This window comes from Sesamum indicum, linkage group LG2 (assembly GCF_000512975.1).
Source record: "Sesamum indicum cultivar Zhongzhi No. 13 linkage group LG2, S_indicum_v1.0, whole genome shotgun sequence".
NCBI lineage: Eukaryota > Viridiplantae > Streptophyta > Magnoliopsida > Lamiales > Pedaliaceae > Sesamum > Sesamum indicum.
The window spans coordinates 14,531,976-14,542,224 of record NC_026146.1 but is presented as its reverse complement, the minus strand read 5'-3'; the positions used below and the strand labels follow the sequence as shown (position 1 = coordinate 14,542,224).

Here is a 10,249-nt window from a genome sequence, read left to right as displayed (position 1 = left end):
TTTGTTGCTACATAATTGACGAGAATGCCATTAAATTGAGAAACGAACCTTTTTTGAGGCTGACAGAATTCTCCTTCAAAAAATTCAGGGAGGGCAATTTCGGTAAATCATGTCATTTTATCCTCATCAATTTTCTTTGCATTTTCTAAATTTTTGCAAAACTCCTCTGTCATTCAAATTGAGTTTGGAATCTTTTTCCTCTCAACTTGACTTATGATCCCTTCTGCAGAATTCCCCTCAAACAACTCTATCAACCACTTTTCAACATTAAAATTGATAATGCAACAAGAAGTTGGTGTTAGTTGGGATATTTATTTATTACAACAAAAGCCAGTCAAACAACCACAACATTTGATTTTCTTGAAAATCAGACAAAAAATTGGATGACACAAAACCAAACAAAAATTTCTTAATAATGTAGTTTGCTTAAACTATTACTATTGTCTTGGTTCTTTTTGAACATTAATGCTATCATATGAAGTTTCCTTCAACTCTTGTGCTGTCCCAGTCTTACTCAGATTCCAGACAGCCATATAAAATAATAAAGGGGTCTTTCAGAACAGGACAAGTTACTACAGAGACCAACAATTTTTGGACATAATAGAAAAACAAACATGGTTGTAATACAAACATACTTGATAACATAGAAATTCAAACAAATGGAATCCTATCCAACCCCACCCCACCACCACCCATTTACAATAAAATATGTATCATCATCCTTTTATTGAAACCTGAGGTTGTGTCAAATGTTCAAAGTACAAAAGATCATCATCTCTCCAAATCAAATCTCAAATTTCAGAAGCCAAAGATGTAATAACAGTGATAATACCGATGAGGAAACCTGGATGGGAACCTAAAGGTATGAGACATATATACAATACCCCATCAATGATCAATGTGGCTCATATATGAATAGCAATGTCATCCTCAACATATCTATGCTCTCTCTTCTCTTCTTTCCTCTATTCACAGCCAAAAGAACCTAAATCAACTCGAAACGGAAAGTGACGATAATGCTCAAGTGAATATATAGATATCAGAACCTCTTTAGATGGAAGACGCCGCCTCAGCACGGGTCGGCCTACCACGGTGATGTCTCTTGCCACGGTGGTGACGGGCTCCCCCGAATGTAACGGGGTCAAAGCCTCGGAGACGTTCGGCTTCGCTGGGATCGATCACACACTCTGAGGGAGGAATCTTGTACCGAGAACGATCGTAGCAGTATGAGTATTGCATGTGCTTGTTCCTGAAGCTGACCATTTTTGCTCTCTGTTGGCGTGTGATGCCGGCGGGGATCGAGGCGAATTTAGCTGCATCGTCGCACTTAGACTGTTCGATTGGGTCGACAGCGCATCCATGGAGGACAAAGTCGGAAAATTCTGCAATGTAAGGGGCGTATTTGTAACTAACTTTGTATTTGCCTCCATTTGTGGCCCAATCAGAGCCATCCCATATTGTTGCATAGAGAGACATTGGCTTAGAGGGGAAGTCCCCACCCATTGCTTCTGTCCTCTTGATCTCTCTTATGGGAACATTATCAACATAAAAGCTGCAAAAACGGGAAGACACGATGAAAACAAACAAAACATAATCAAAGCCTGGATTACAGAGTTCCCCAAATGCACATCCGTGAGCAAAACAGCAAGACCACCATCCCATTCTCGATAGATACTCGAATAGAAAAAGAGAAAAGCATAAGGCAAAGAAAAAGTATTACAATAGTCGCAGTTTGCAAAGCAAAATAAAATGAAAGATGAACCAACAAGCACGTTTTTACTTTTACATGAAAGTTGAGATTATTACAATCGTATTTTGTAATCATTCATCCAAGCTTTTAAGTCGACACAATTTCAAAGAAAACAGCTGTGAAGTTGACAATCATCACAAAATTGCTTCACCGAACCATCTCTGGACGATATTTAAGCTAATTCGTTTATGAAGCAGCAGAACGGTTAAGCCAACAAAACAGGCAAAGCCCATCCAGAGTTTACATTCAAGATACACGAAAACTCTTACAAATTGGCAAGTCTGAGGTATTTCTTTTAGAATTATTCCGAGTATTAACTAACTAGTAATAAAAAAGACATCTACTAAGCAGAATTTGCTAATCACATGAATTACCTCCACTGTTGAAAGATACTGTTCATTGCTAATTCCATGCCAAGAAAAAAGGTGTCTCAGTAGCATTAAATAGGGATGAAATGAGACTGAAAACGAGCATAGGATGCTAAAAAGGTTACAAATGCATTTCCAGAAAAGGAAAGCATGTTTTTGTCACCATGAACAGTGAAAAAGAGAAGAGAATTCAAGATACTACTTAATATATTTGAACACTGCCCACAGAACCAATAAACCAAAAGCTGTTTTGCAGAGATGAGCATGACAATTACTGATAGGGAAGTGAAATTAAAGAAAAAAAAAAAGAAGGGCCCTTATATTTCTGAAGATCTTAAGGATTTTAACTTACACAATGAAATTCTCAGTCCAGAGGATGCTGTATTGGTGGAAATCCTCAGAGGGATCAAACCAGAGTCCATATCTCTCTTCTCTGCCAATGCTTGTGCTTCCATTTCCATAAATGTTTGTCTGGATTCTCCAGTCCTTTCCCCTTATGTTCCCCAAGAACTCAAAGTCTATTTCATCATGGTTCTTCTCATATATGTCACCATTTGACATCTGTCATAATTTGTTTCAAGTGTAAATCCATATCAGTACAATCCAATTGTGTCCAGAAATTTACAGATAACATCCATACAAAATGAATATATATATATATATATATAAATATATCAAAACAAGTTTCCATTGGGTTGTTATAATATTGAAAAAAATATATACAAAGAGAAATGAAGAACTACTGAAATTGTTTCTTTTATTTTCAATTACTGGACAAACTAGGCTGAAGAAACTGGAAAGCCCCTCATCCATGTCTTTCAGAAATAGGTAGTATTTTACATGCAAAAACCAACCCCTCCATGCTTATTTACTAGAAAACTATTAACATCAGGGTATTTGTTTGAAACTCTCTAGACATGTTTTGTAAAAAATTCCTGTCAAATGGACTTTTGAAAGAATCAACAGCACATCAACAAATGAAGAAAGAATTATTACATCATCAATTTGTCACTTACATAGAAGGCAACAACAACACCAGCAGTGTAATCTGCAGGGAGCTTAATAGAAGCACTAAAATACCCATGAAGGTAAAGGTCTTGTGACACAAATCCAGAACCTGCACACACAAACCATCTCTTAAAAGTCCAATCTTCAAGAGATAAAACCACCAAAACCTCAAGAAATCATGCAAAAACCAGAACTTGAAACCAAATAACATTAATAAAAGAAGGAACTTTAAAAGAGAGCATATTATCCTCTGGTGGAAAAATGACCTGTTCTTTCATCCAAAGAGATGTGAACTGATTTCCCATCTCTAAGAACCATGAGATTGTCATCCCCAAAGAGGTGCGAGTACCCTTCATCAAAAGACAGTATGGGAAGATTTCTTGAAAACCCACTAACCATCAACACAAGAAACGCAGAACAAAACGCAAAGGTGAAAACATTCATATTAGAATTCATTGTTCCTCCCATAAAACAAAAACAAAAACAAAAACAAAAAGTGGAGCTCTCCTCCTTTTTCTTGATTACAAAATTTTTTGAGGAGCAAATGCTCTGTATAGAGCCTTCTTCTGGGAGTTTCTTGTTTTTGTGTATATTAAGAGAGACGTATTATAGAAGCCAAATGGGTGTGTACGTGTGTGTGTGTGTGATAGAGAGAGAGAGAGAGGGTCTCAATCTCTACAGCAAGAGAGAGAGATAGAGAGAGAGTGCGTGTGTGTAGAAGGCGATGAGAAGGAAGACAAAGAGAGGAGAGGTGGTTTTATTGGGCAGTGAGGCTCAAGTTCAATGAAGCTGTCCTGTTAGTATGATATAACAACAACATACACAAATTTCCCTTTTATTTATTATATTAAATCACTAATTTACTTATTGTATATTACTATGCTTATTATTCTTCATTTATTATTATTTCATACTATTATTAATATTACATAACTTGTACTGCTAATACTTTAAACTATTATTTATCTTATCATAATTATTATAATACTGCAACTGCTGCTGCAAACTTTATTTTATTTTCTCATAATTACTTCTTATTTAATTTTAATTTTTATCGTTGCTTTTTAAAAAATTATACATACGTCATCAAAAACATCTATATTATTGCACAAACTACTCTTATTCTTCAGCAGTCAGGGATTATTTTTATAATTATGTAAAAAATACGACTAATATGTGTAAATAGACCATAAATCATAAATATAAATATAATTATTTTTAGAATAAATAGAGCGAGCGAAACACAACGGCAACAATTATTCATTAAAAATAATAATTAACTACACGAAGTTGGGAGTTATAAATATGTTAGAAAAGCATAGTACTTATTTTGCAGAGGAGTGTTTGGGAATGTTTTTTTTAATATTTTAATAAAGAATGAAAGTTTCTTACCATATGGTTTTACATAAATAAACAAATGTAAGCAATTGTACTAGTTTATGATAATTGTAATAAAGTCTTTCAAGTCATAATCTCATTAAAGAGGCTGTTGACTATTTTAGTTAGACCTACACATAGCATATTATTTTATACTAATAATTTGTAAATAAAATCTTTTCCAAAATTAAATAAAACTCAAATTATTACTATATTATTTGTGAAAAAATAAAAGAATCGTGAAATTCTTTTAATTTATCTTTACGTATCTGCTCTCATTACATCATAATTTAACTTATTTCAGTGGATTTTTTTTATCTCGGATTTTTTAATAATAAAATTGAAAAAATTAATTTAATTTTATATTTATCCTATCATATTTTATTTTTAGAAAAAGAGGGTTCGGATAAAAATAAGTTGTCGTAATCTCAAGTTAAAGATAATAATAACATTAATCAACTTTTGCACAATTAAGCTTAATAAGGAAGCAAAGGGTTTATTACAATCCACTTTTAAAATTGTTTTTATGACTTTATTTTCAATAAAACCCTTTTTTATTTCATTAAAAAAAATTAAATGAATTCAAAATCTTGAAAGAGGGATAAAGTGCAAAAATTATCACAAACGCAAAAGATACCTTCAAAAAGGAGCTTTCAGAGATAAATTTTTACTCAAATATTTTTTATTTTTTTTACTTTTTATTGGGGAAAAAAAAGGGGGTGTTGGGAATGATTAGGGCTAAGAGCAATGATAGAAGGCGACTTTGGGGCCAAAAAGCACTTTTCCTTTTTCTATTTTTACTATAACTATAATAATTTATCCTTAGCAAGAAAAGCAATTATGCCTAATATGACAACTGCCCATTTATTATTTTAATGTTCAATTATTTAAATTTCTTTTAAAACTTTATTATTTTTAATTTTGATATGCCTTGTTGAACAATGTATTCTCTAATTTGGCTTATTTTTATAAATATTATGAATTTATTTTGAAAAAACGTCTCTGAATAAAATAGAATTTTAGACGTTTATATCTGCAATTGATGTGGGCTGACTGTTGACGATTTGGGATTAGTGAGTTTGGTCAGATGTAACCAGATTTTCTTTCTTTATTTGTATTTTTCTTATTTGCGGTCGTATTATCTCCTAACTTTTTTTGTACAAATTATTTTATAATTGTATTTTCATTATAATATCACCTAAGAATACTTTTGTTTTTTTATTTTTTTAATACAGAATATTTAACTAACAAAAATTATATAAATATTTATATTTTGAAGAAATTATGTGCACATATTAAGGACAATAGAAAAGAATTTATCTTAAGTAACGTATATGCTCATTTATTATGAATAAATTTTATCCAAGAATTAATAAAAGAAAAACGATACTTACAACGAACTCTCTTAAAGTTTGTCGTAATTATAAATATTCTTTCATTATTTGAAAAAATTACAAAATACCCTCTTATGACAGTCTGTTATAAAGTATATTTATTGGATATTAAAAATTCAATTATTCAATTGGAGTATTTATAATATAATAAATCTTACAACTAACTACAATACCAAAAAAAAATGATAAATTCGCGAACGATCACCTCCAAATATAATAGCTATAGTGATTATGTATATTATTCTACTTTCAAGAAACTTTTTAAAAGTGAATAAAATAAAAAAAATGAAAAATAAGAATATTAAAGCAGATAATATTTTCATTATTATTATTATTATTTATGTAAATTTTGGGTTGAGAAAAAAGGCATTGGAAGGGGCAGCGCTTGTCTGTATCGATGACCATACAACCGCCCCAGGCGCCGCCCTTTCCTTCCCCTTTATTCCAAAAGTAACCTTATCGGTAGGTTCGAATTACTGATCTACCCCTGAGGGATTCATTAAATATGCAAGGGCATTTAATGGAACAAAAGGGGAAAAGCAGTCGGGGCGCTATCGTCAACGAGCAACGCGTGGGCCAAGGCGCACTTTAGCTGAGAGCGTTGCGTATCGGCGCGCCAGCGACACGTGGATAAATGATGGTTATTAAAATTATTATGAAAAAGGGGGGTTTTTTCGGTTTGATGACGTGGCTAACGAATAGTGCCACGTAGGAGGAGGGACTAGCCGTTGGCAGGCGGGACCCGCCACCCAGCCAGCCAGAGGCGGTCGGTCAGTTAGTCAGTCAGAGACCCACCGAGCGAAATCTAAGGGGCTTTTACGGCGGTGTTAACGGCGTTAACTTTGGGGTCAAATTCGGTGAAAAAGTTGATCACGCGTGTGCTGGGAGCCTGGAACCCATTTTCTTTTTTCTTTTTTAATTCCATTTTTCTTTATAATACGCAATTCACGTTAATCTATACATTCAAATTCGAGGTTTGATAAAATCGCCTAATTCTTGAATACAGTGTTCAAATTTTTAATTTTGCTTTTTTCCTATTTTTTATTTAAAATAATATAAAAAAAATTAGACGAGGTGGATGAAAATTAAAAAAAAAAATCCATTTGGTGCGTAAAATATTTTCAAAAAATTTTAAAAAATAAATAAAAATTATATTTCAGTCCACAATGATATTTTTGTCAGTTTGCCATAAAAATAGATGAAAATCTAATAAAAATTAATGGTCCGGCTAATTGTTAGACAACCGTTAAAATCGTGAATGTTCGAACAACGAGGGAGTTTTTATAATTATATCAATTCATAGAAAACTCATTGTAATTTTCTTTAAATTTTTAAATTATACACAAACATTGAGTATGTTTTAACTGTTAGTACATATTTAGTTGCATGCAGATACAATGGATTATAAATTAAACCGTACAAATTATTGTTATTTAAGGTTAATATATATAACTCTAACACAATATTATATATGAGCTAAAACTTCTTAACATTTACCTAAAACTTTCCAAAACTTATACATCTACTATCTATTTCAGAATTTGTAGTTTTGGGCTGACGAGACCTTGTTTCATTAATAAGATTGAGGTTTTACAATTAAAAAAATTATGAATTTCACAGTTCATGAATGCAGGTATATGTCTGCTTCTGTGTTGCACATTTATCTCATTTGAACGTTGATGAGTACTTAAATATCATACCTGCAAAAGGACCAAAACACCATTACAGTCATTTTGAGGTCAGGATCCGCGAATATTGTAACAGGCGGGTCGCATGGGACCCGACCCGGATCGCGTACACCGACTGGTAACCCGGACATTCACCACCGTTCGATCGGGACGTACACCAACGAGATAAGGCCACGTTGCCCAGTACTTACCGTACAACTGTATATTATAAATAGACCCCGACACGCCATAAATGAGGTAACTAATACGCTTTAATTGAGACCGAACTCCTAGATCGAACCAATTTCATTCGACCAAACTAACTTGAGCGTCGGAGGGTCATTGTCGGGGACGTGCCCGACGAGCTCACATTTCGTGTTTTCATTCTCAGGGAACCCAAAATCTGGTCTTGGACGAATAGACGCTTCGAGTGGAGATCGAATCACGAGATCGCATTTTTCGACCCGGATCAAACGTATTTTTTGATTTGAATGTATTGAATGATAAAATAAATGGCAGAAAATTCTAATTCAATTCAGGTATGGCTGGACTTAAATCAATTACACCTGTATTTGGTGTACAATTAAAAAAAAATAACAAATATATCACATTTGTTACGTAGTTTGATTAGAGGTAAATTTTTTCACGAACCAACATAAAAGAAAAATTGAATACGTTGGAATATTATATATATATATATATATACATATATTTCATTTATATATTTCTGGAAAAACTTTGTTAGTTCTTATTGTCGTGATTAGGAAAGCAAGAATCGGAATTAAGGAAGTAAAAGTACGAATTGAATAATAATAATAATAATGAAATAAAAGAAAGAGAATGGGCAGAAGTTTAGGTGAAAAAGGTTGTAAGAAACAAAACACAGCTGCAACACTACAGCACTGCAAATGGGCGGAGCGGAGAATCCAAAGCCCCCTTGCTCTTGGGTGGTGCACTTTACCTTGAACAAACCAGCATGGGGCTAACATGCGCCGGCCGCTCAGCTCGCAAAATCCACACGTGAATTTTATAAGATCCCCAGGATCACAACTCTACCCATCCCCAGTTATTCCTAATCTCTAACTTTCTACCTCCACAATATAATAATATTATTATTATTACATATATTTTTTATTATTAATTATTTCATATTAGATAACTATTTATTAAATTGGGTAATTTTGAAAGTTATATTTTATTTATTAATTTATGCAGAATTCATATTTTGTGATAATTCACAATATTCGAATAATTTTCAATGATCTCGAAAGTGTAGGTAAATGTACTGCTTTATATAAATTTATTTTATTATTTATATTGGTGTATCAATATATATATATGCTGATCCGATTTTGTCGAACAATTCACACATTTCGTTGGTTTTTTATCATTTTCTGTAAAAAAAAAAAAAGAAAAAAAAAAATCAGCAAGAGTAATAACATTGACATTTCCACTTTCCTGTCCAGCAGTTACATAATTATGCTATATATTAGGGGTACTGTTAATTTTTCAAATAATCAAAAAATATTTACACTTATATCAAATTTTTAATGCAATTTACCTGTGTATTAAAATAAAATTATATGCTTATAATTATCTAAAAAATGTTAAAAAAATCTAGACCCTTTGTGCCAACAGGTTCTAATGTTGCAGGTGCAGGGAATTAATTATGAGAGGACCCCACGAAAATTGAGATATATGTGAATAAAATTTCTTTATTTGTAGCTTATGGAAAGTCAAAATTATGTCTGAGTTCTGACAACCTTTGCTTTCTTTGTGTGTGGGTGGTGTTCAAGTCTTGACAGCAGCATTCACAAACCAGTCTTGAATCATTTTCTACCACATTAATGCTCCATTTGAATCCACGACTTTAAGCTTCCAAAAAGTTGAAAATATATTAACTCAATCAAAAGGAAATTAAAACTTTTCCTTTCTTGATTACGGGAAACCAATGGTGACATCTTGCTACAAACCTGTTAGGTAAGATTGCACGTTCGATTTTACGTCAATTATGATATTTATAGTTAATACTGATATGGGTAATTTTCAAAAGATCAAATTATCCTTGTTTTTTAAAGGAATTTGAAGTAAAGGACATGATCTGTGCATGAAGGCACGGGTCGGACCGCCCGACCCGATCTGCTTGGCCCGGACCAATGGACCCGCACGCTTAAATTAATATACGATTCAGATAATTGTTGATTATTATTAGATATAAATTAATATTTTTATTCAATAAATAATAGTTGATTGCTTTTCTTAAAAAAAAAAAAAGAAAAGCACAATGGTCTAATTCAAACCACTATTTTTTTTTAATTTAAGACTGGCAAGTTGGAATTTTATTGGAAATATATAGTTCATCAATTTATACGTGTATATATTATAATTTTCAATTGTTTCAATCTATTTTTTCTTTTTGGTCATTCATCATATATTTTTTGCAAATATTTAATTTATATATTGGCACTCGGTTAATTTGTATTCTCCTTATATGCCTCAAAAATCTTAAGTGAATAATTTAGACCATATTTAATCATAATTACTTTCAAGTGAAATACAATATAATTATAAAAAAAATTAAATTTATTATAATAATTGATGTCGTAAAAATTGAGAATGTCAATTTTTTCTCCGTCTGCACCTTCATTTTCACAACCGATAATACATTCCCTTCATTGAGTTTGG

The 10,249-nt window shown here is 32.2% G+C and overlaps 1 protein-coding gene across 1 annotated transcript; it reads right to left on the bottom strand.

Annotated features, from left to right (window-relative positions):
• Window positions 706-3,867, bottom strand: LOC105156171 (probable xyloglucan endotransglucosylase/hydrolase protein 28). Its single transcript, XM_011072234.2, has 4 exons — window positions 3,393-3,867; window positions 3,135-3,235; window positions 2,471-2,679; window positions 706-1,552 (listed from the first exon to the last, which is right to left on the bottom strand). Exons 1-4 carry the CDS (start codon window positions 3,592-3,594, stop codon window positions 1,051-1,053), a joined length of 1,014 nt encoding a protein of 337 aa, XP_011070536.1. The 5' UTR covers window positions 3,595-3,867; the 3' UTR covers window positions 706-1,050.

Excerpts from the sequence above, each read along its gene's own strand:
- LOC105156171 (XM_011072234.2), bottom strand. The coding sequence starts at position 3,594 with ATGGGAGGAACAATGAATTCTAATATGAATGTTTTCACCTTTGCGTTT. Across the intron at positions 3,236-3,392 it reads CTCTTTGGATGAAAGAACAG|GTTCTGGATTTGTGTCACAA; the intron begins GTCATTTTTCCA and ends TTGTGTGTGCAG. Across the intron at positions 2,680-3,134 it reads GTGTTGTTGTTGCCTTCTAT|ATGTCAAATGGTGACATATA; the intron begins GTAAGTGACAAA and ends AAATTATGACAG.